Source organism: Molossus molossus, unplaced genomic scaffold, assembly GCF_014108415.1.
Source record: "Molossus molossus isolate mMolMol1 unplaced genomic scaffold, mMolMol1.p scaffold_m16_p_3, whole genome shotgun sequence".
In the NCBI taxonomy this organism is placed as follows: domain Eukaryota; kingdom Metazoa; phylum Chordata; class Mammalia; order Chiroptera; family Molossidae; genus Molossus; species Molossus molossus.
In genome coordinates, this window is record NW_023425366.1 from 51434482 (window position 1) to 51460358 (window position 25877).

Below are 25877 nucleotides of genomic sequence, written 5' to 3' on the forward strand. Positions count from 1 at the left end.
GCTTTGCGCGGGCCCCAGCTGCAGGGGGCCCGGCCCGGCGACTCGCTCAGCCCCTTTCTCCCACTCCTGGGCCGGTAGGGGCGGGTCCACGCGGCCCGGGCGCTGCGCCCCGCACGCGGTAGGGGTCGCTGCGCTGCGGCGCGCTCCCAGCGCGTTGGATAACGGGGCCCGGTTGGAAGAGAAAGGAAACCTGCCGAGGGAGGCGGCGGCGGCGGCGGCGGCCGGGAGGGAGCGAGGGAGGAGAGTTCACTTGGGCTCGGGTGTCAGCGCGGGACGGCTGCAGCGGGCGCTGACGAGGGAGACCCGAGGGAGCCGGTCGCCCATCCCGGGGCGACCAGGGGAGGGCAGCGAGCAGCCGGATACGAGCGCGCCGGTAGGGCGCGGAGCCGGCGAGCCTGGCCAGCGAGGGAAGCCGCGGGGGGCGCGCCCGGGGCGGGCCCCCGGAGCCGCGCAGGATGCCCCACGAGGAGCTGCCGTCCTTGCAGAGACCCCGCTATGGCTGTAAGTGCGCCGGACGTGCTGGGTCCCCCCCGCCGTTGGGGAGCCCTCTCCCCAGTGAACGCGTTGGAGAAGCCGAGGGAGCCGGGTGCGCGCCGCGGAGAGAACGGGAGGTCAGCAGCTGTGTGGCTGCTAAGTTGGGAGCTGGGGAGCTGGAGTTGCAAAGGGCTGTAGTGAGCGACGTCCCCCCGCCCTCCCCACAAATTTCTGATCCCCAGCTGGCAACACCTACTCTCTACCCCGCAAACCTCATCCCGGCGCGCCAGCCGCGCTGGGACGGACCAGGTTGGGGGTTTAGGGGTATCAGGTGAGGAGCCCGCGGAGCTCCAGGCCGCTGCCGGTTTGGGCCAGGGGGTGGCGTAAGGGGCTGGATTCGTCCAACTCTGAAGGAAGGAAAGTTTGTTTGCTGTGGCTACAGGTGGGCGCCGTAAGTTGTGTGCCCGCGCACTCGGTTAGTGGCCACGACGGTTTTCCTGGAAGGACAGGCATTTCCTCCTACCCCGCTCCCTCGGACTTCACCTGATCCGAAAAAACCAGTTTGGGCCCCAAAGATGTGAATCCTTTCCTGCTGCTGCCGAAGGGAACACCTCCGGCCCCAGCCTCTCCTCTCCGCCCCCCTCTAGCCCTGCCAGGACAGTGCCGCGCACGCGGGAGGGCTGCCGCGGGGAGAGGAGCCCGCGTGACCAGACCGAGATGGTGTCGATTACCCCAGGGACTGCCTTCGGAAAGAGTTTGCTTTAAAGGCAGATCGGTAGTGGATGGAGCCAGATTAGCACCAACCACGTGGCTTCGTGTGCAGAGTTCAGAGTCTTTGCTAAACATGTGCCAGGAAGTATTTCCTCTAAAACAAACAGAAAGTTGGCGCTCTCTCACCCTCTCTCTTTCTCTCTCTCTCCCCCTCCCGGACTGGTCCTGTTAGTGAGCCTTGGCCAAGGACCACAGGTTAATCTTTTGCGGAGGCTGCCCTTGGTGGCAAAGGTACCAGGTTTTGGTTATGGTGGTGATAACTGTTGCAGGGTTTGTTTTTGGTTGTGTGTGTGTGTGTGTGTGTGATTCTGGCTGGTTGGGAAGGCCAGACACTTGCCTAATAAAACAGGGAATATTCAGCTTGTGTCAGTTCACCCTCCACTTCCTCCCCTCCAGTCTTGGAATGGAGTGTCAGAGATAGCAAGTTAGTTTTCCAGTGTGACCCTGTTGTGAGGAGGAGGCCTGAGGAGTCAGCTGAAGCCTCTGTACTGCAGGGAAATGCATTCACCAGTTAACCAAGACTCAGCTCTTTGCAGCCTTAGTTTGCACTTTGGTAAACCACACAGACAGCAGAGCTCTTTGGGTGCAAGGAGGCATGCTGTGCTCATCCAGGGTGGTGAAAGTTCTTTATATATCTAACAAACTCCCAGAGAATGTAGTAGCATCACTGTGCAAATTATAAGACGTCCACAAAGCCTGGAAACTGGGAGAATATATTACTTTTTTTTTTTATCTTCACCCGAGGACATTTTTTGATATTTTGTTCAGACAGAGTGAGAGGGAGAGACAGAGAGAAACATCGATGTGAAAGGGACACATCCAGTGGTTGCCACCCGCACGACCCAACCAGGGCCAGGGACAAACTGCAACCGAGGTACGTGCCCTTAGCGGGAACCGAACCCCGGTCTCTCTGGACCGCAGGCCAACGCTCTAACCACTGACCCAAACCGGCCAGGGCACATTTTAAACCATGATCTGTTCTGTGTGCCATCACTAGTTCATTGTGCTGTGAAAAGTTGCAGTGAGTGTAGTGCATTAATGCAGCATTTCCATCTGTCTCTGTATGTGCATCTGTGACATTGCTTAATTTTCACTAACTGTACCACTCAGAAGCAGCAGTAGAAGTAGTCCAGATCCCGCAAGCATGAGGAACACGGCCACTTTCTTTGGAAATCACTGTCCAGTTTTTCTCACGATTCTGGTCTAATATGCCACCTTGTTGGAATCATACCCATTTACCTTCCCCCGGGTCATGAAGTGCTGGCATTCTTTGGTCACTGAATGTAGTAATAAATGGAAAACATTTGCCAGTTTCCAGACTTTATGACCTCCCTGAAATGTTAAGGCTTTAATACAATAGCCTGCTATGTCCTAAAATGAATATTTCCATCATTTTGATGCCAGTTGCATGAGTGGCATATGTTCGTAATTTATTTCTTAAATGTTATCTGGTGGTATATACCTTAGTGTTAATAAGTACTACCTAACACTGACTACTCATGCAGAAGGGGACGATATGACGTATTAGAATATGTAATTTCTGGTGGTTGTTGGCTTTCCGGGCTTCTGTCAAAGTGAGGATAATGCAGGATTCTCCTTGCTGTATTGCATGACAGGGCTTCACTCTTTATTGTTTTTGTGGGTTTGGTAAAACCTAAACTGTATCAAACGGTTTATCCCCGACATTTAAAAATAAGCAAAGTCCCAATACACTCCCTATACATTGTTGTAATTTCAGTTCCAGTGCTGTACAGTCTGACTAAAATGTGCTTGAGACTGGGCTTTAAAAACAGCGTTTTGGTAGTTTGAATTAAGCTGTTACACTTGTGTCAGGTCTGGTCTTCTGTTTGCCATCTCTCCTTCTCCCCTTGAAATGTCACTTAATTTAGTAATTCTTGTGCAGAGTAAATAAGCTCAGCTCAGGGCTGTTATAGTATCTTTCCTCTCCACCAGACTGTGTCTGTAAAATAACCATGGAGTAAGCTATACTTGAGTTCTCCATGAAGATGCCCATGTCAGATTTCTCTCTCTCATTTTCTCTCTTTCTCTCTCTCTCTCTCTCTCTCCCTCCCTCCCTCCCTCCCTCCCTCCCTCCCTCCCTCCCTCCCTCCCTCCCTCCCTTCCTTCCTTCCTTCCTTCCTTCCTTCCTTCCTTCCTTCCTTCCTTCTTTTTCTCACATGAGAGATTGCTGAAGTCTTCTTGATTTGCACATTGGTGCAGTGAATTAAAGTGAAAGAGACCGCTTTCTATTTAATCCCTGCTGCTTTCATGTTGGCCACATCCTCCTGCAACCTGTGAAGTTACTCTGTGTGATGTTACTACAGAACAAAATGGCAATATCAGCTTTTCACTAAATGCATTTCTGTAGGAGAAGGTGGAATCTGTTACACTAATGTAGACAAAATCAGAGTAGTAGATATTATAACCAGAATCTTCTTCTACACTCAAAACCAAAATTAAGTGACACTTACGCTTAAGTATATATGACTCAGAAATAACTTTTGTGCTGTTGTAATGAATTATGATGCATTTTTCAAAGTAATTCTGAAAACGCATTTCCACTATGATCTCTCAAAAGTTTTGTTCCAGTTAATTGGGAGTTAAAAAGACCACTAAGAACAAAAGAGGGGCTTTGTGACTAGACTTATCAGTGATAATTCAATCAACATTTAAGTACCTACTGTGGGTCTGTAATCTACGTTCATGAGACACTGTAAAACTAATAGTGATAAATGTTTCACTCTTGGTTTCTTTAAAAAAGTGCAACATAAACCCAGTGTGTGTGTGTGTGTGTGTGTGTGTGTGTGTGTGGCAGAGGAAGGTTCTGGCTGATGCTGTGAGCTTTTGAATAAATGCTTTTGCCTGAATGGTGGGGTTTCTAGATCATCTGGTAACTGGAATATTGGAGTGGGCAACATAAGTAAACTTCTTATCTCTTTCCCAACATCAGCCTGAGATGAAGAGATTTAAGTTCTGAACTAGTTAAACGTGAGTGTGTGAGGCAGGACTCAGTACATCTGTGCTCACCACAGCTTGTCTCCAGCATTCTGTCAGTGCCTTCATCTGAACCGCAGAAGGTTTGAGATGCAGCCCTGTTGCCATGTGCCGTCTTTGGTAGACAAAAAGTCAAGTCACTCCTTCACATGTTAACGTTTCGGTTGAGCATTGCCCGGGCGCTTTAAGGTCAACAGCTAAAGTGTTGTTTTAGTATGCTTTTAACTTTAATTACACATGTTGTTAGCCAAAATGACTTGTTTGGGAGAGTTTAAGCTTGTAATGCAGAGTTTGTCTTAGAATTTAGTGTTATTTAGGGCATTAGCTCCTCCACAACGTTTTGACAGCTTGCTTTATTTACAAGCTTAGTATCCACACATATCCAGTACATCAGACCTTCATGGAACCGGAAGAGAAGCAAAGGACATTCAACTTCTGATTTTTGTAAGTCAAGTAAGTCCTACAGGGTAGGCAGGCAGTTCGGCATGGTGTGTGAGCTTACTGAGAGCTGGGTGCTTTTCCTGTGCTGCTGTTATCAGGGCTCATCGTTATCCTTGAGAGGGCCACTGGCTTCCCCATTTCAGAAAGAAGCTGACGTCCGTGATGTTGTGTCAAGGCCACACAGCTGGCAGGTGACGCTGGGGACTTGAAAGCCAGTGTTGTCAGAACCTGAAGGCTTTTCTCACTGGCTTTTGCCAGTTCACCTCCCTGGTGTTTCATTCTTCTTTCTGTTTCAGGGGTTTGTCATGTTTGATCAAACTTCAGAAACCTATAGCCTATTTGGATAGTGTGTTCTTAAAAGGCGATGCATGGTATTCTCTAAAGTTGCTCTCCCCACCCCAAGGAAAAGCATAGAATACATGGGCTTTTTATAGAGCTCATCCAAAATTCATCAAAGGATTATATATATGTAGAGACATCCTGTCTCACTGGGGGGGCACTGAAATCAAAGAAAGGCTTTTCCGTAATATAGCGTCATGCTCCAATGATTCCAAATAGGATAATTTGTAAAACACACTTTATTACATATCCTGGCCACGGGTTAAAGTCTGAGGTTGATAGAAATCAGACAGAAGCTCGCTGTGAGCTGACTGACCGATAGTTTTTCACCATACTATTCTATTTTAGTTTTCTCCCTTGAAAGGCATGATGGTGTTGATGACATGGCCAAAGCTTTGGCATTGAGTAGATGTGAGTTTGAATTTAGACATGGCCACTGACTGCCCTTATAGCCTTGGGGGTTTTCCTTTACTTTGAAAGGTGGCGTTTTATGTTCCTATAACAGTAGCTGATGAGGGTTCTTGGCACATAGTGTGAAACAAATTGTAGTTACTTCAATTAATTGAGCACCTAATATGTACAACATACTGTAGCTGAAGGAAAAATGAGTAAGATGGTTACAGGTAATAAGAGAATCTGGAAGATGAAGAGTAGTGCTTACACTTCTATTTGTGCACATTCAAGATCTGGGGCAGTGACGACATGGGTGTAATTGATGGATTTGAATGGGGCAATGGGAAATTGCCACAAAGGTTGTGAGTTTGAACATGACCTTGGGGGAAGGTCAGAGTAAACACTGAAAGGCATTTCAGTGTCTTTGTTGTGTGGGTAGTTTGGTGGGGTTGACCTTGGGGTGTATGGATGACGCTGTGGAAGAGTTGTCGCTGGCATAGGTCTGTCATGGAACCCTTTATTTGTAGTCAACTAGGGCAAGTAGAGCTGTTTGAGGAGAGTAGCTTGATCCAGACTCTCACTGAAGCAAATTGTTCCTTTTTTTTTCCCTTTTTAAACTTTTAATTAGACTTCCATTGATGAGTGGCCCAGTGAAATGGGGAATGGTGGGAAGGTGAGGCGTGGTTGGAGGCGTGGTGTGGGGAATTGCGGGAGGATGGGTGAGGCTTGGGGATGGTGCCTTTGGTGCCTTTGCTGCCCTGTCTCCCCGCTGCTTCCTTTCACCCTGCGTCTGGTTTTGGGAATTCTTTTTTTTTTTTATCCTCACCCGAGGACATTTTTCCATTTTTGTTCAGGTAGAGTGGGAGGGAGAGAGAGGAACAGAGAGAGAGAGAGAAACATCGATGTGAAAGGAACACATCGAGTGGCTGCCACCCGCACGACCGACCAGGGCCGGGGACAAACTGCAACCGAGGTACGCGCCCTTAGCGGGAACCGAACCCGGGTCTCTCTGGACCACAGGCCGACACTCTAACCGCTGAGCCAAACCGGCCAGGGCTGTTTTGGGAATTCTTTTGGATGAGCTGGTTTGTCAGAAATTTTTGCTCAGAATAGACCAGCAGTTACTGAAGGATGATTATGCTTTTGGAACTGACGGCATTCAACAGTACGAAGAGAGGTAGGCGTGGACCCTCCCCGAGCCTAACAGACCCCAGCCTGGGAGACAGACAGCTAACTCTAAACTATGCCAGAGTCAATTCTCTAAGAACAGGTAAGAAAAAAAGGGGTACTTATAGCAGGGCAAGCATCTTGACAAATAAGTTATCTAGGGGGCAGGGTTTCTCTCTCCTTTTCTCCTGATTCTGTCCATTACTTGTGGCAATTTTGACATATCAGATTTCACTGGAGATTTAGTGCCCTCAAATGACCACCATCCTAGCTTTGTTGAAAAATGGCCGGTGCCACGATTCCAGGTCATTACAAGTTCCCAGATCTGACTAAACTCTAACTGCACTCTCATTTTACAATCCTGGGGTACGTGTGGCCCTTGCCAGTGTGCCTAAAGGAGCTGACGACCGTGTCTCCGGTCTTGCAGCAATTTTCAAGGAGCAGGTCCTGCAGCTCCAGCAGCAGAACATCACCTGAGAACTTGTTGGAAGGGTGAATGCCCAGCCCCACCCAGACCTCCTGAATCAGAAACTCTGGGGGTGGGGCAGGGCTCTCGTGCAAGAGGGAAAAGACACTTCTATATGATGACCTCTTCACTGTGCTTGCAGGTTTTTGTCAAGGAAGCATAAACACATGGGCATGTGCCTGCATGCTTATTTACCATGTTCATTGTGTTTTTTATTTGAGCACACACATGTACCACATACAGACCCAGGCATTGATTTCTATACGGCTTTGTGTTTATTTTATAAGATTTAATTTAGTATGGCCTTAAGATTGCTTTTCTCCCTTCCAGGAAACAAATGTGATTTGGAAGGTCAAGTCCAACATCTCCAGTGACTGAGGGATTAAGTGAGGTCAGCTCCCCAAGGATTTCTAGGTGGAGGTGGTGCTCTTAGGGACCCCTGGGAAGGCTGAGTGAACTGGAGAGACTTTGTGGAAAAGGGAGGTCCCAAGCCTGGCGATTCTGGGCTCTAATCCTTATAGGGGTGCCTGAACAGTAGGGTTGAATGATGTCCTCTTCCTCCATTTTTCCCTCCAGGACCATTTAAAGCATGTTTTTCATTCATTAGCTTATTCACAGTTTTTAGAACAGCTGAATGTGTTAGCAGAAATAATATTTGATTGGCATAAGTACACCCAGGTCTTCTCCACCTTGCAGGGAAACTACAGATCTGTTTATTTTGCTATTGATTAAAGATAGAAGGAAATTCCTCTGATATTTTTGCTTGGGATCCCCAAAGAAGATGACTTTTAATTATTCTCTTTTCCCCATTATCAAACCTCTATAGAGAGACATTTTTATATTATAATTTTTTAAAGTAAGGTATGCCCTGGCTGGTGTGGCTTGGTGGTTAGAGCATCAGCCTGCACACTGAGGGGTCATGGGTTTGATTCTTAGTCAAGGGTATGTACCTGGGTTGCAGGTTCAATCCCCAGCCCCAATCAGGTACTTGTGGGAGGCAATCAACCTATATGTCTCTCTCACATTGATGTTTCTCTCTCTTTCTCTGTTTTCTGTCTGTACCCTCCTTTCCTCCCTTCCACTCTCTCTAAAAAAAAATCAATGGAAAAAATATCCTCAGGTTAGGATTAATTAACTAACTAAATAAATACATAAATAAATAAAGTTAGATTAGTTTCTGATAATTTTGGCTCAATTCTCATATTTTACTGCCAATATGAATTCAATCTTTTTTTTTCTTTTTTTAAAATCTTTATTGTTGAATGTAGAATGTATTACAGATGTTCCACATTTTTCCCCCATTGACTCCCCCCCCCACTCCCGCCACCCCCCCCCCCCCCCGCCTTTTCCCACACTATTGTCTGTGTCCATTGGTTATGCATATAAGTTCTTTGGTTTATCTCTTCCCACCCACCCCCAACCCCTTTCCCTTTGAGGTTCGTCAGTCTAGCAATGAATTTGTACTTCTTAATCCCTTCACCTTTTTCACCCATTCCCCCAACCCCCATCCCATCTGGCAACCAACAAAATGTTCTCTGTATCTATGAGAATGTTTCTGTTCTACCTGTTCATTTTGTTTGTAGATTCCATTGTTGATAGATATGTAGTCATTGCCATTTTGTTTGTTCATATATTTTATCTTTTTCTTCAAAAAGACCCTTCATCATTTCATATAATAATGGTTTGGTGGTGATGAACTCCTTTAACTTTTTCTTGTCTGGGAAAGTCTTTATATGGCCATCGATTCTAAATGACAGCTTTGCAGGATAGAGTAATCTTGGTTGTAGGTTCTTGGTTTTCATCACTGTGAATATTTCTTGCCACTCCCTTCTGGCCTGCAAAGTTTCTTTTGAGAAATCAGCTGACAGCCTTATGGGAACTCCCTTGTAGGTAACTAGCTGCCTTTCTCTTGCTGCTTTTAAGATTCTCTCTTTGTCTTGAATCTTTTGCATTTTGATGATGATGTGTCTTGGTGTGGGCCTCTTGGGGTTCATCTTGTTTGGGACTCTCTGTGCTTCCTGGACTTGTATGTCTGTTTCCTTCACCAAGTTAGGAAAGTTTTCTGCCAATATTGTTTCAAACAGGTTTTCGATTTCTTGTTCTCGCTCTTCTCCTTCTGGTACCCCCAAGATGCGAATGTTGGCATGCTTGAAGTTGTCCCAGAGGCTCCTTACACTATCCTCATTTTTTTTTTTTATTCTTTTTTCTTTTTGCTGTTCTGATTGGGCATTTTTTGCTTCCTTATATTACAAATCGATGGTTTGCTCCTTGGATTTACGTACTCTATTATTGAAGCTGTGTAAATTATTTATTTCAGTTAATGCCTCCTTCAATTCTAACTGTGCATCTATGATTCTGACTGGTCCTTTTGTATGCTCTTGAGGTCCTCACTAAGTTCACTGAGGTTCTCACTAAGTTCTTTGAGCATCCTTATAAGCAGTATTTTGAACTCAGCATCTGCTAGGTTGCTTATCTCCCTTTCGCTTAGTTCTTTTCTTGGGGTTTTGTTCTGTTCTTTCATTTGGGACCTGTTTCTTTGTCTCCTCATTTTGGCTGCCTCCCTGTGTTTGTTTCAGTGTATTACTTAATGAGAGGTATGGGGCTCGCTGAGACCAGATGCTGCTCGTTTGAAAGAATTTAGGAAAAACCTGAAGCAGAGTCCAAGACAGGCCAATCCTATGGTTAAGCAAGTGGCAACAGCTTGGGTGGGCCTGAAAGTTGTGTGGGGCGGGGCGGAGCCTCAGGGAGTCAGCAGGGCGGGGCTACCAATGAGCGAGGTTGCTGGAGTCCCAGATATGGCTGCTGTCTGCCGCCCCAGGGAAGGGCTCTCCAAAGGAACAAAGGCCTCTGACAGCACGTTTGTCCTCAAGAAAGACCCCTCTCCAGCCCTCGCTCCAGTGCTAAACAGCTCAGTTCTTCCCTGTATGTCTCTGGTGCCCCTCGAGCTGCCTCCCCTCCAAGCTTAGAGGGAGAGAGTCCAATAAGTCCGTGCGCGGGCCCTTTAAGGAGCTGCCTGGGGCTCCAGCCACTTCAGCTTCCTTGAGCCTCAGTTCCCGCTGGTTTTTCCAGCCAGAAGTGATGGGGACTTCTCTTCCTGGCACTGGAACCCTGAGCGGGGCACCTGGTGTGGGACGGGGACCCCTCAGTCCTCAGGAAAAACCTTCCTAGCCGAGGTGTCCTCCTGATTTTTATCCGCCACACGTGGGTGTGGGACCAGCCGGTCTCGCCTCCGCCCCTCCTACCAGGCTGGATGTGGCTGCTGCTTTGATTCCGTAGTTGTAGGACTTCCATTCAGCTTAATTTCAGGTGGTTTTGAATGATGGTTGTTCTGTAGTTTAGTTGTAACTTTGATGTGGTTGTGGGAGGACGCGATACCGCATTTACCTACCCGCCATCTTGACCGGAAATCTTCTGAATTCAATCTTAAACAATGTTAACAAATTTCCTTAGCTCCATATAAAAAAGACTTGATTTGAATGTGATTGAAGCAACATTTTTTCAAATACTTAAGTAATGTTGTGCAAGTAGCTGGTAGCCTGATAACCAGGCACCTAGAAGAGGCTTGGGAGCTTAATAAATATTTACTGTTATTACAGGTTTTCCTTAAAATGTCTATACTATACTGTTTGTCTAAATGAGGAACTTCTTTTTATTTTCTGTCAAATAAAGATAATCTCAGTAGTTTTCAGGTGCCAGGCAAATATGTAATGTTGAGTTTAGGTTTACTTTCACTCTCTGTGGAACCTATACAAGTTATTTTGGTTTCTCTGTGTCTCAGTTGTTGGTTTTTAACCTTTAAAATGCAGGTGAGAAAAGCATGCTCAGAGGGTTAAATGATTTAATGCACGAAAACATTGAGATGTACAAATTGCCTGTTATAAAAACAGTCATGGGGATGTAAAGTACTGCATAGGGAATATAGTCAATAATATTGTAATAACTATATATGGTGTCAGATGGCTATTCTGCTTATCAGGACGATCACTTCATAAGTTATGTAAATGTTTAATCATTATGTTGTATACATGAAGCTAATATAATGTGTGTCAACTGTAATTGAAAAATTAAAGAATTATCTTTTTTTTATAGAAAAAACATTACTGTTGAGAATGTGACTCCATAGAGTCAGCACTTAGAGATAAGGGTGGTGATAGCAATACCATCCTTACCACTACAGCTTCTTACCTGTCTCCTCACTTCCTGGCTCTTTCTCACTTTAACAGAAAGTGATTTAAAATCCTAGCCCCGTCCAGCTGGTGTGCCTCAGTGGATGAGCGTCGACCCATGCATCAAGAGGTCGCCAGTTCGATTCCTGGTCAGGACACATGCACATGTTGTGGGCCTCATCCCCAGTGTTGGGCATGCAGGAGGCGGCCAATCGATGTTCTCTCTCATCGATGTTTCTATATCTCTCTCCTTCTCCCTTCCTCTCTAAAATCAATAAAGGAAAAAAATTAAAAAAACTAAAAATACAAATAAAATCCTGACCCCATGCTCCCTTGAAAACATATACGCATAGGAAAATTCTTTATCTATATGGAAATAGAGTCCATGTCAATTTGGGTGGAGATCAGATTCATTCTTGCTTATATATACTTAAAAAAATCCCTACTGTATCTATTGTTGACTGTTTCCAAATAAAACTGGAGGGGGCGGGGGATTGAGTTCCTAATACTTTTTTTTATCATCTTAGAAATGATGTGGTAGGTTGTGGGTTTGATCCCCAGTCGATGTTTCCCTCCCTCCCTCCCACCCTCCTCCCTCCCTCCCTCCCTCCCTCCCTCCCACCCTCCTCCCTCCCTCCCTCCCTCCCTCCCTTCCTCTCTTGCTGGAATCAATGAAAAATATATTCTTGGAGAGGATTAAAAAAGGAGAAATGATCCTGGTAGTTTTCACTACCTGAGTGAGGAATTGTCACTCTGCAGTTACTAGCCCTCTGGTTGCCTCCTTCAGGGTTAAGTTGGTCGTTGCTGCTACTGGTTTGAAAGCCCCAGGGTTCATGATGCTGTCAAAATGGGAAGGAGCTACTTGGATAAGTGCTAATCTTTGTGCCTGGTTCAGATTGTAGAGTTTGACTTGGCTACCAGGGTCAGCCAACCTTCCGGTCAGCCTGGTGGTGTGGATGTATAAAAGGGAGGCGAGGAAGAGGAGGATGAAGTACAGTGTTCATCAGACATCCCTTAGGCTTTACTGCCTCTAGAAAGTTAGTGAAGTTTTAGGTTCATGGACCCAGTGAAGCTCAACTACAGGAATAACTGGAATGTTGGAACCATGGGAAATAGGGAATCCGGACTGCTTTTGCTTGCCTACTTTCAGGTTACTCATTCATTCTGCCTCCCTCCCCTTTCTACCAAGTTGTGCCTGTTTGTTTTAATTCTGGCAGGTTTCATATAAATATTTTCTATTGACCTCTCTACTCCTCACTGCCCCCAGTTGAGAACATTGGGATCAGCCAAGCCAAGCCTGGTTCCTCCCTGGGTCCTCGGATACGTCCGTCACTTGGGAGTTCTTTGCACAAGCCCTGGGCTGATCAAGAGGGCTTCACAGTGTTGGGGTAAGAGCCTGGCGAGATGTCAGACAGACAGTCAGCCTCACGGAGCATGAGTTCGCCCTCTACCCACCCCCTACATTTTGTTCCCCCCACATACGATCCAGTAAGGTGTTTGTCCAGAGTCTTGCTCGTATTGAACTCCTAGGAAGTTTGTCTGAGAAATGGCCGAATGCAAACACGTTCTTACTTTGATTCTATATCTACTAATGAATTTTATTTTCCAAAAAAAGAAAATACTCATTAAAACAGATAGATAGACAATAGATAGACAGAGGATAGAGACAGCTCTCTCTCCATGAGAACCAGGGTCACCGGAGTCCGTTCCTTGCTCAGCCCTGGCCATGGATGTCTCAGAGCGCTCCCTCAGCTCCCCTTTGCTGGGATACTTGCTGCTGTCGGTTTGCATTACCAGCGGTTTGGAGGGTTGTGCTTGCATGTTCCTCTACAACGTGGGCTCTGCCTGTAACTTTTCACGTTCAATTAGGTGAACTCTGAGAAAGAAATGACACTTTTAGTGGGCTTCTGTGTAGTAGTTTTGAAATCTCTGAAAATCTTTGATCTGTTAAGTAGGACAAACAACATTTAGCAACCAAACAGGGAAGGTACACTTAATCTGTGTACCGGTGAATATCTCTAGAAGGTTATGCAAACAGCTTTTTAGAGGTTGCCTTTGGGTGGGGAGACTGAGGGCAAGGGTAGGAATACTATTTGAAATTGTTTTTCCCATCTGTTAGCTTTAAAAATAAAAATCAAATGTGTTTAGAAAAATGTGTTTTGATTACCCTGAGAAAAACATGGATAAAGTAGAGCAGCAGTAAAATCCCTGAGGGTTGGGGCCATGTCTTTGGGTCACTGCTGTACCCCACTGTCTGGTACATAAGTCAGTCAACATGTCAGTAGTGATTCTTCCTAGACCAGCGATCTTCAACCTTTTTCATCTTGTAGCACACATAAACTAATTACTAAAAGTTAAAACAGTTACCCTTTGCTGCTCAAGCTACAAACTGTGCCTTGGGAAAATTAGTGTTTGAAAACAGGTCTGTTATTATTGGAAAGAGATGTGTGTGTGTGTGTGTGTGTGTGTGTGCATGCACGTGAGAGAGACTGAGAAACAGATGGAAAGACTGAAGTGTTGAGTGTGCAGGACTCTAGTTGTTAAGCTGTATAGAGATGATGAGAGGTTGGATTGAAAACATGAGGGTCAACATAATGAAGTTACCAATGGTGACAGAAAAGGCTGTAGCTCTTCAAGGCTTTTAAAATTGTGGAGGAAAAGTCTGTAGGAAGCTGACCTGTAAAAGGCAACGAGGAATCAAGAAGTACAGTAGTGTCCACATGGAATTAAGATTGCTGACGTAAAAGGAGGAGTTTCTTCCCTGGACTTCAAAGGAGAACCTCAAGAGCCTGGCGAGACATAGAGCACTCATGGCTGTTCTTTCATTCAGCAGGAGGTGTGAGTGATGGAACTAACACAGGGTGTGCAGACCCAGTGCCTTCAGGGGTCGAGTGTGATTGGAGCTTTATAGAAACATGATAAGTAGCTTTGGAGTGTCTTTCCACTGGAGAGTGCCTTTGCTACCTTAGTCACTCAACCTGGGAGGAAAACATTTGTGAACAGTGCACAATCAAAACAAGATCAGTGTTTGGGTTTATTGGCTGCTTGGAAGCTGCCGTTGTCCCCTGCATCACTTTGTAAAACTTCGGTAGCTGTGATGAAGGGTTGTCACCCTAGAATGATGACAGACAGACATGAAGCACTGTGATGGCAAGGTCAGCATCTAGCACCTGAAGGCTTAGATTGAGGTGTCCCTTTGTGACATTGGGTATGCTTTTTCTGAGCTTCTGTCTACATCTGAAAAAAATGAGTTTATTTTTATCTCAAAAGGGTATGAGGTATGAGGGATTGGTCTGAAAACTAGTCAGTATGTCTGTGTGGTGGTGGTGGGTGGGTAATTTAGCCACTTATTTAAATAACCATTTGGTGTAGTCTTATTAGTGCTAAAAAGGGTTTATCACTTAATTGTCAATCTCAATCAAAGCAGTACCACTTCAGTTTTTGTGACATATGCTGTTTGAAATGAGACTTTTTCCCTCCTCCAGCATGAAAGGCAAATTCTTGGCTTTTGGTAGCCATATGTTTGATATATCAATTTTCTAAATCCTAATATATAAACATTTGTTTTGGGGTAGGACTCTGGCATAGGTATTTATTGTTTTGTGTTTCTGTTACACTTTTTTTTTATCCTCACCTGAGGACATTTTTTTCGATATTTTGTTCAGATAGAGTGGGAGGGGGAGAAAGAGCGAGAAACATCGACATGAGAGAGAGACACATCAAGTGGTTGCCACCCACACGACCCAACCAGGGCCGGGGACAAACTGCAACTGAGGTAAGTGTCCTTAGCGGGAACCGACCGGGTCTCTCCAGACTGCAGGCCAGTGCTCTAACCGCTGAGCCAAACCGGCCAGGGTTCTGTTACACTTTTTTTGAACTCTTAATACCTCAAAGAACAATACAGTGAACATCCATTCCTTTCCCTTAGCTTCACCAACTGTTAGCATCTCGTCACACCGTTCTACGTGCTCACCCCCAGACACGTCAGCACCTTCTCATGTGCTGACAAAGACAGTCTCCTTTAAAACCACATCCTCCGGAGGAGGGGAGTTGGGGGAGGGGAGATAAACCACAGAACTTACATGCATGTATGCATGACCAATGAACATAGACAACAAAGCTGGGGATGGGGCAGGGGGAAGGGCAGTAGGGTGCCAATGGTGGAAAAATGAGAAACATCTTCGACAAAAACAAATTAATAAATAAACAAACTAAAACCTACTGTACTTGATTTGGATCCAGGGTCCAGTCAACTTTCTCACATCGCCTTTGACTGTTAGGCCCCTTTGGTCTTCCCCCGGCTGGAACAGTGCTCCAGTGTCCCCTGTCCATTCAATGACATTGAATGTCCTGAGGGATCCAGGCCTGCTTCCCGGCATGAGTGGCTCTGGAGTGGTGCTGTCTCCTCCGGCTGCACCACGTCAGGGGACCACCAAGTCCATCCTCCCACTACTGGAGATAAATAAATATGTAAAAAAAATTCCCTAGGAGATTCTAATGTATAGACAAGGCTTGTAATCACTGAATCAATCCAAATCCCGCACTCTGTGTGTGTATTTACTGTCATAAAATATACAGCATAAAACTTGCCATCTTAACTCTTTTAAGTGTACAGTTCTGTGGCATTAAGTACATTCACACTGTTGTGCAACCATCACCATTTTTTCTTCTCGAACTGAGAGTCATAACTCATTAAACAATAACTCCCCATCCCCCTTCCTCCAGCCCCTGGCAGCCACCCTTCAACTTTCTGTTTCTATGATTTTGATTACTGGAGATCCCTTATATACGTGAAATCATACAGTGTTTGTCTTTTTGCAACTGGTTTCTTTCACTTAGTGTAATGTCCTCACAGTTTACCCAAGTTGCAGCACGTGTCAAAATTTCCTTCCTTTTCAAGACCCAAGAATGATCCATTGCATGTATATATCACATTTTGTTTATGTATTCATCTGACAGTGGACACTTGGATTGCTTCTTCCTTTTGGCTATTGTGAATAACACTGCTGTGAACACTGGTGTACAGATAAATATTTGAGTTTCTGCTTTCACTTCTTTTGGTATATACCCAGAAATGAGATTGCTGGATCATATAGTAATTCTATGTTTAATTTATGAGGAAGTGCCACACCCTCTTTTTTTTTTTTTTTTTTTTTACCGGTGAAAATGACAACTCTATCATTCTTATACACAGTGCACTCTAGGGCTAGATGGGTGGGTGTGGCCAGAGGCTGGCATCCTCACTAGTAGGGGCCTGGACGGGTGATGAGTGGGGCCCAGGGTGGGTGGGGGCAAAAGACACGGCCCTAGGCCACACACCTCTTATTTTTCAGTTGAGTGAATTGAAGCAGCCTCAGAAGGGTGAAATAAATTTGAGTTTGAGGAAGAGCTCAGTTAGAATGCAGGCCCCTAGGCTCCTGTTCATATTACCTCCCCAGGGGCATGTGTAGAGCCATTCTTCTTCATAAGGGACAACAGTCAAGGGTATAAAAGTCTAGCTATTGCAGGATTTACTTCTTTGCAACCTCAGGTGATATGTAGCACAAAGATTAGCGTATAGTAGTTCATTTACATTATGTACAACTTTTTATATTTTTACATATGTACAACTTTTAAAGATTTTAGTTTTAGGTTGATAATTTAAATAGTATTAGAACATGGACAATAAGTTGCCTTTGGTCTCTATAAATAGTGCAAAGGGAGGTAACAGGTTGCCTGTCTGGGGTGTATAGGATTTTAAAAATAGAATATTGTTTTAGTTGTACACCTAACTCCTTTAAATACTAGCTGTGTGACCTTGGGCAAAGCCTTAACTTCCCTGGTGTGTGTTGTTCAACTGTAAAATGGGGGTACTAATAGTAATCAGAATCAAATGAATTAGTCTACGTGAAGTCCTTGGTTCCTGGTACAGAGAAGGCACTCATTCAGTGCAAGGTATTAATATATTTCCCATCAATTTCAAAGATGTTCCTTAGATAATCCCAGTTGCCCTCAGAAGCATTATTTGGAATGCAGGTATTTTTAACTGAGTTATTACTGTTTTACTGGACTTGGCATCTCCATTGGACTGTCTTGTGACTGCCTGGAAGCCTGAGGCCTAGATGGGGATTGTTAACCAGAGCCGCGGCTCAAGAACGGCCATGGGCTGAAAGGAAGGGGAAACTCTGCTAGGGGTGAGTGTTGGTCATTTGTGTTCTGCTGAAGCCATGGAGTCCACATTAACAAAGTGTGTTTGGAGGATCCCGGCTTCAATGTGCCCAGCTAAGAGGGACTTGAGACTGGGCGGCCTGCTGTTTTAGAAGGTTGGTTATTCTTCCATTCTGGTTGGAAATGAGCCGAGAATTATTATAGTCTAACTCCGTGTAACCAAGTTGTTGTCTCTTAATGATTAGTTTGGGAGTGTGCTAAGTGTAGTTTATGGAGTTTCCAGGATTAACAAGAGAAAACGTTGTCTCTGCAGAATACCTAGGAATTACTAGAACTTGGACAACGTTATGTCAGTGGAAGATACTGACCTTGGGCCAGTCTCTGGTTACTTGTCCATCCCTGGGAGAGACATCTCAGAGTACTTTATGCCTGGGAGGAGGGGCCAGGACCCCGAGAGGTAGATGTTGTGTACACAGTTCTAAGAAGAGGGGACTGGTTTCTACCTTTTCTGTCAGTTTAACCTCTAATGCTGATAATAACAAATACATATAGTGTTTATATATGCCATATATATGTTCTAAGTACTTTACATGAATCGCTCGATTTAATCCTCACAATAACACTTGAGGCTGGTAATATTGTCCCCATTTGGTAGGTGAGAAAACTGACATACAGAGAAATTAAATAACTTGCCTAAGATGCCACAGCCAGTTAGTGGCAGATTTGAACCCAGGCAGTATGACTCCAGGCTTAGTGCCCACCATACTTGTTGGATACAAGTAGAAAGTCAGTTTTTGGTACTTGGTACTCTGTCTTCTGGGTAAAGCATTTAGCCATTATGTTAGTTTCCTGTTTGTAGCAAATTAACACAAACTGTGTGGCTTTACTACAATAGAAATTTATTCTCTCATAGTTCTGGAGGCTAGAAGTCCAAAATCCAGGTGGCTGGGCCGTGCTCCCTCTGAAGGCTCTGCTGGAGGATCCTTCTCGGCCTCTCCCCAGCTTCTGGTTGTTACAGGCAATCCTTAGAGTTCCTTGGCAAGCATACATGCATTCATTCATTCATTCAATCCTCACCCAAGGATATTTTTCCATTGATTTTTAGATAGAGTGACAGGGACGGAGGGAGGGAGGGAGGGGAGAGAGAAAGAGAGAGAAACATCGATGTGAGAGAGACACATCAATTGGTTGCCTATTGGACTGGGACAGGGATCGAACCTGCAATCCAGGTACATGCCCTTGAGTGGGAATCGAACCTGCTACCCTTCAGTCCTTGGGCTGATGCTCTAACCACTGAGCCAAATCTGCCAGGGCAATTCCTTGGCTTTTAGATGCATCATTCCAGTCTCTTCCTCCATGGTTCCATGGCATGCTCCTTAGATGTATAGTTCTTCTTCTAAAACTAATTGGATTAGGATCCACCTTAATGCAGTGTGACCTCATTTTAATTTATTGCATCTGCAAAGACCCCATGTCCAAATAAGTTCACATTCTGAATTCCCGGGCACACATGAATTTGGGGGAATAGTATTTAACTCATTATAGCCACTAAATTTGCAAAAAGGAAGAATTTTTTATCCAGTGACGTTGGCTGATCATGAGCAGTGATTTGTTGTATACTCATCAGCGAGTTAGTGAGTTAATGGAGTTGACTGGTGCCTGTTATTAAGTCAAGTGCTTGGCTATTGCCAAGGCTGAAACGTCATCACAAAAACAGATGAAAGAAGGAAGGGGGGTAGTGCAGAGCAGCAAATATCAAAGAGAGGCTTTGGAAGCATCAGGATAGTGTGAGCTGAGGCCCGAGTTGTGAATGTGCACGTGCCAGGCGTGCGGGGTTGGGAGCGGGGAGGACCGCAGAGTGCGTGGAGGACCCTGGCTGCAGCGAGGGCAGGCACTCAGACGCTGAGGAGCCTGGCCAGGCCTGCCTGCCTGCCTCGCTGTTTCTCCCTGTGTGGATTTGCTTGTTCCATCAGGAGCCAGCCCGGTTGAGGCAGGAGCTGCGCTCCGCAGCGATCCCAGCAGACTCACAACGCTGGTGACCAGGACTATTTTGGGAGATGGATTCTTCATTAACACTTTATTGCTTTCGTTTCCCTTTTCTTCCCCATCCTCCTTATTTACTGCCTTATGTTACACATAAACTTTTGAAGTTTGAATAGCAGACAGCTGCTAATGTTGCCATTGGAGAACCACAGACATGGCTTAAAATGAACCGATTGGTTTCTAATGATGTGGAGAAATGCTTATATAATAAAGTGAAAAGGCAGGATACCCGTGGGGAAGTTAGGACTTCAGTCCTATGGGGGAGACTGGAAAGAAATGCATCAGATTGTTAACAGTTGTTTTAGAGAGAACCATGCTTCCTGTTCTGTGTCTTCATCTTTCCTGAAGACACTCACCCACACTTGTTTTCATACTTTTCCTGCTGATTGTGAGGAGTCAAATGTTTCCCCATCTGGACTTGATCGACTTGGGCTAATATAATCTCAGGTAGAAGTTGTTGGTGTGAGTTGCAGTGACTCAGCTTGCCAGTTCTGCTTTTCTCCGGTCCTTTCCCTGAGCCTCTGAGCTCCATAAACCCTCCTGGGCCTCATGGGCCACACGGAAATAGGAGTTTTGTGTGTGTGTGCGCTGGTGTTCCAAGTTGGGGGATGGACTGAATTTGAATTGGAAATTGTTGTGTAACTAACTTCATGGGTCAGGTTGGGAGCAGGTTTTCCCATGGTCTGTGCCAATAACCTCTCTCTCGACACCCTCAAGTCACAAGATGAGAGTGCGAGCGCTCGGCTCTGGGTTTCCCTTCATCGGTGTCCGGTCGCTGGCAGTGATCAGAATTTTGGTCAGCTGGCACGTCCCCAGCAAGAGCCAAATTAGACATAATTGCACATGGGCTCAGCGTTCACGTCGTGGCTGACTGCTCGGCAGGAGCACGCCAGGCCTGGAGCTTTGTTCTCCTTGGGAATAGCATGTCCCAGAAGAAAGGCAGCTGTATAATCCATCGTGCAGACCTAGACACCTTGTGGAAACAGGGGGTGCTATGCCTTAGGTCAAGGCGACGGTGTCAGCTGGGCCATTTCTGGACAAACTGGGTTGTATGGTCTCTCCTCTTAGGATGGGTCTTTGTTCTGTGAAATGAGCGTCACTTTCCTAGACAGACTTGATAGCAAACTTTGGAGGGGAGGGGAAGCCAGAACTGTTGGGGAGGATACTGGGCATTGGGGAAAAGAGGAAGCAGGGTGCCTTTTCAGGAAAGTTGAGCTAAAAATAGAGCAGTGCCATTCAACAGCTGCTGGGCTGCTTGGAATGCTGGGGTTCGTGTGATCGTTCCTTTCTGTGCATTCCTGTGCGCCCCGCTCCCTTTGCTCTGTTATAAAGGAACCAGTCTGTGGGCCGAGTTGGCAGGCTGAGATGTAGCCCCTTCATACGCCTCCGAGGGAGCTGTACTGGGGGATCACTGAGGCCCCTTCCAGCCCCTGGTTTTATAACAGGTAACCTAAGGCCGGCGCTGCGTGGATGATGAGGACGGACAAGCGGGGGCCCTTCCTGCTGAAAGGACAGGGCCCTGGCTCCTCTGTCCCTGGCTGTCACACACCCAATAACAGGCTCTTTTCTGAGCCACGGTAGGAACCACTGAGCAACGGGAGTGCCGGCTCTTTACTGGAGGGTGGGTTTCTTGGTAGAGGGAGCGTAGGTGATGGGGGACACTGAGAGGGAAGAAGAGTAAATGACACTGTAGTTAATTCTGAAAGTCAAGGTTTCTCAGCCTCAGCACAAGTCACATTTTAGACTGGACAATTCTTGGTTGTGGGGGGCTGTGCATTGTAGGGTGTTCTGCAGCATCCCTGATACACCAAATGCCAGCCCCTCCCACCCCAGTTGTGACAACCCAGAATGTCTCTAGATGCTGCCAAGTGTCCCTGGTTAAGAATCATTACTATAGGTAAAGAAACAAAATCACTTTCTGGATATTTCTTTTTGTGTTGCTGTGTTTTGTTCTGGCCAAGCTCCCACCTTAAGCTTTTATAATACCATTTACTGGACCAATTAGTGTTTGTGATGGTGGGTGGTGATTTAAAATGAAATAGCCTCACTTTCATGCTCTTGGATTTGGCTCTGAAATCAAGTGAGCTGAGCACCGCCTCCTCCCCTTTCCAGAGTGCATGAATAATGAGGTCTTTCTGCTGGGAATGCGATTATGATGTTTCCCACCATTTTAAACTATTTTCTCAAAATTTCTACCGTGACAAGCGTAACAGGGTTTATGCTAACACACATTGCATTTTAGATGAGGGCTCCCTCGGCCAGTGCTTCTCACACTGTCACGTGCCCGTACATCATCTGAGGACCTGGGGAGTCTGCAGGTGCAGGAGCTCTGGGCTGGGCCTGAGACTGCGTGGTACAAGCTCCCAGGTGGTGTCCACGCTGCTGGTCCATACACCACACTTCCAGTCGTGAGACTCCAATAAGGACCAACTCTTGAAGTTAAAGAGAAACTGGCGAGTATGTCCAGGAGGATGCTGGAGCACCCTGAGTGGGGCAGCATAAGGCTTTGGCAATCTGGTGAGGGGCTGCCCACCGACTGTGTGTGGGAGGGATGTGAGGTTTGAGCCTTGCAGGCTGCAGTAGCAGCAGGACCAATGCTTGCAGCCACTCACCTGGCGCTGTGAGGAGCAGTTTAATAGGACATTCTGAGACAGATGGCTGCACCCCCTGAATGGGTATTGAAGGGGTAAACTGGCTCCAGAAAGGCAGCAGATTGGACCATTTTAGACTCTGAGCTGTTTGCTGGCTCTCTGGGTTCTGTTTGAGCAGAGAGAGTCACACAGGAGAACCAGCCCCTCAGAACGGCTTTGGCACAACTTTATAATCGCTCAGCTCTATAGGGATGCCAAGCAGCCAGGCCCTCGCTCTCCTGGCATGGGACGCTCTCCAGGGTATTGGGCAACATGAAGAGCAGTTGCTACCCCTCTGGTTGCCCTGAAGCCTTTGTGTCTGCAGGGCTGCTGGTACCAGGGAAGGGAGTGGGAGTGGGAGGTGGTATTGGGCACTGTGGGAAGTCAGTGTGTGAAACATGTCAAACTGGTGATGCAAAGGAAGTTACAGAGCCCAGGCCACCCACTGTTTTGTGCCAGCGTTCAGTTTGGATGTTAATCTGCAAGGATAGCCATATCTTTACATTGTTTATTAAGCTGACTTAGTGAAAACTTAAAATAATCTTTAATCTCATTACCCACTATAACCATTGTGAGCATTTAGGCATATTTCTTTCTTGTTTTTATTCCCTTCTGTATCTGTTCTTTTAATTTTTTTATCTATCTATATTAAAATTATTTAATATTCCTATCACCCTGATGAGGGTGTTAAAGTAAATTTTCACTGTTCATAACTTTTCAAAACTAGAAGAGTGCCCATCTATGAAAGTCTTTGTGGGAGAATTGAAATAAATGAAATTCTTATACTCTCCATCTAGAAGTCCAGAGATCCTGACTCAATCTTAAACCCCAAGTTCACTGGGGATTTGCATTTGAATAGCTTTGCTCCAGCTGAATGAAAAGTAACACACACACACACACACACAATTCTGTTTGTATAGGATTTTAGCACATTTTTTAGTTCCCTTACAGCATCCTTTTATTAGAGAAAGTAGATATCTCTAGTTGATAGGTAAGGACAAGAGAGTGTACAGTGGTTTAAAGACTACTTTGAAGTCCTGATCCAGACCTCAAAGTGTTTAGACTTGTCTTTACAGGAAGAAATAATATAAATTATAAGATTTGGGATGAGAAAAATGTCACCTGCTTGAGTTAGGCATGCCAGACCTATGTACTGCTGATTCTCTTATATAGTGTTATATAACAAATTACCCCAAAACTGAGTGAATAAAACCAGGCATTTTATTGTGTTTACAGATTCTCTGGGCTGGGAATTCAGACAGGGCAGAGTGGGAATGGCTTGTCTTTTCTCCATTTACTGCAACCAATTCATGAGCTGAAAAGACCCAAACTTCTGAGGGAGCTGGAATCATCTGGAAACTTCTTCATTCATTTGCCCAGTACCTGAAGTGGGATGGCTTGAAGGTTGGACTCACCTGGGGCTGTTTACCTGAGTACCCTCAGGTAGATGGTCCACATGGCCCTCCCAGCATGAGGACTGGCTTCCAAGAGACCAAGAGGGAACTGCATGGACTTTTATAATCTAGCCTCAGAAGTTAGATAAAGTTGTTTCTGCCACCCTCTGTTGGTTGAAGCCATTTGTGTTGTTTGCCCAGATTCATGGGGATGGGGCATAGATCCCACCTCTTTTTTATTTATTGAATTTGAGAGAGGGAGGGAGGGAGGGAGGGAGGAAAAAAGAGAGAGAGAGAGAGAGAGATGTGTTGGTTAGCTTATTTATGCATTTATTGGTTAATTCTTGTATGTGCTCTGACTGGGGATCAAACCCACAACCTTGGCATATTGAGATGACGCTCTAACCAACTGAGTGAGCTACCTGGCCAGGGTAGATCCCACCTCTTAATAGAAGGAATCAAAGAATTTGTAACCACTTAAGAAAAGTCAAACTATTTCGTCTATACTATACTACAACATGGATTCAATAGAAAATTAGTGTGAGTAGAAATCAGCAAAGCTATATCAAGAATGAGTTCATTCAGAAAGAATGTATGTACCCCTATGTTTATAGAAGCGCTATTTACAGTTGCTAAGATCTAGAAACAGCCCAAGTGTCCATCAATAGATGAGTGGATAAAAAAGCTATGGTACATATACACCACGGAATACTGTGCAGCTTTAAGAAAGATCTCTTATCCTTTGAGACGTCATGGAGGGACCTGGAGAGTATTAGCCTAAGCGAAACAAGCCAATCAGAGAAAAAGACAAATATCACATGATCTCACTTATTTGTAGAATATAACAAACAAACCAAGCTGATGAACAAAACAGACCTAGAGACATAGAAGTAGGGTACAGACTGACAAACCTCAGAAGAGCGGATCAGGGTGAGGGAAGAGGTAAAGCACAGAACTTATATTCATGTATGCGTAACCATGGACATAGACAACAATGCTGGGGACCGGGCGGGGGTGGGGGATTGGGAGGAGGATGTTAATGGGGGAGAAAGGAGAAACATCTGTAACAAAATAAATTAATAAAAAAAGTAAAAATTAAAACAGAATGAGTTTATTATAAACGGATAAATAAAAGATGAGCTGTGTACATTGTAAAAAATTAATGAAAGTAAGTAAGGTGAAGTTAACCTAAGTGCCTGGCAGTTGGGGAATGGTTTAAATAAATTGAATTATGTATGTTAGAAATACTATGCAGCCTTTAAACAGAATGACATAGCTCTATATGTACTGACATGGCAATATATTCTTGTATTAAGTGATAATATTATTTACAGTAAAACATGTACCCAATGATCCATTAATATTTTAATAATAAACATATATATATAAATTTGGGAAACAATTTGAAAGGAATCACACCAACCTGTTAATGGGGGCTCTTAGTGGGGATGAGAGTTGAATTTGGGTGGACATTAGGTATGAAGGAGAATTCACTTGTTACTCCTTATAGTTCTATGTTGTATAAGTTTTTTTAACGAATTAAGTACTCCTGTATTGCTCTTATGAGTTGCTATGTGAGATTTTAAGTTTTAAAATATGTTCAAGTTGGTTTGGCAAACATCTAAAAGTTGGGATGTTATTACACCTTCCTTGTATATTATTATATGAACAGTTTCCATCGGTGTAATATTTGCCCAAGTAGGCACTAGTCTGCTTAGCATGCACTGTAGTTGTCAGAGAGCTTTGAGAAAACTCGTCTTTTTGTTGGTTTGGTTTGGTTTCTCCTCTCTGCTTCACTGAGAGGTCTCCTTGGGCATCATGGCTCCTGAGGTGCGTGCTGATTCCAAGTGACCTTCGTACAATGGCTTCGCATTTACCAAGAGTAGACATACTCGTGTTGGGCTGAAACATTTAAGCGTGTATTATCTTCCAAATGGAATTAACTGTATTCATATAATCAAATTGGGGAAATTCTGCAGCATTAGAAAAGATTTATGGCTTTAATAAGATTTAACCTGGTTATTTCTGAGCTAATATTCTGGGGTGGGTTTTTTGAGCATCACGCACCCCTCAAACTAATAGAACAGGGTAGAAGCAAGAATGGAGATCTGGATCTGTGTTTTAAAGGCCTGAGCCCTTTGCTTATTTTCTGTGTTGTATAGCAAACCAATCATTTCTCAAACAATAATATTATTTCAAATAGTATCCTCATGAGAGCTCGTGAGAGTGACTTACTCTATGTCAGGGACTGAGCCGTGACCTGGCCGGGTGGTACATTAGGTTGATACTTCCTGCCCACATGGCATCTACCTTTGAGTAGAATAGACAGAGACATCAAATAAGTGATTATGAGAGGACTGGCTCACAACTTTGTGAGATGCCAGGCTGGATGTCCCCTGCTTGCCCCTTCAGTCCACCGTGCCATGTTCCAGGAGGCGGGCCGTGATACGTA

At 45.0% G+C, this 25877-nt stretch overlaps 1 protein-coding gene across 1 annotated transcript in view; it reads left to right on the plus strand.

The window, feature by feature from the left end:
• Positions 1-431: 431 nt before the first annotated feature.
• Positions 432-25877, plus strand: part of IQGAP2 (IQ motif containing GTPase activating protein 2) — a 303569-nt gene continuing 278123 nt past the window's right edge. The window contains exon 1 of the mRNA XM_036278805.1: positions 432-501. Within this exon, the coding sequence (XP_036134698.1) occupies positions 456-501 (46 nt within the window). The 5' untranslated portion in view covers positions 432-455. The remainder of the gene's footprint in view (positions 502-25877) is intronic.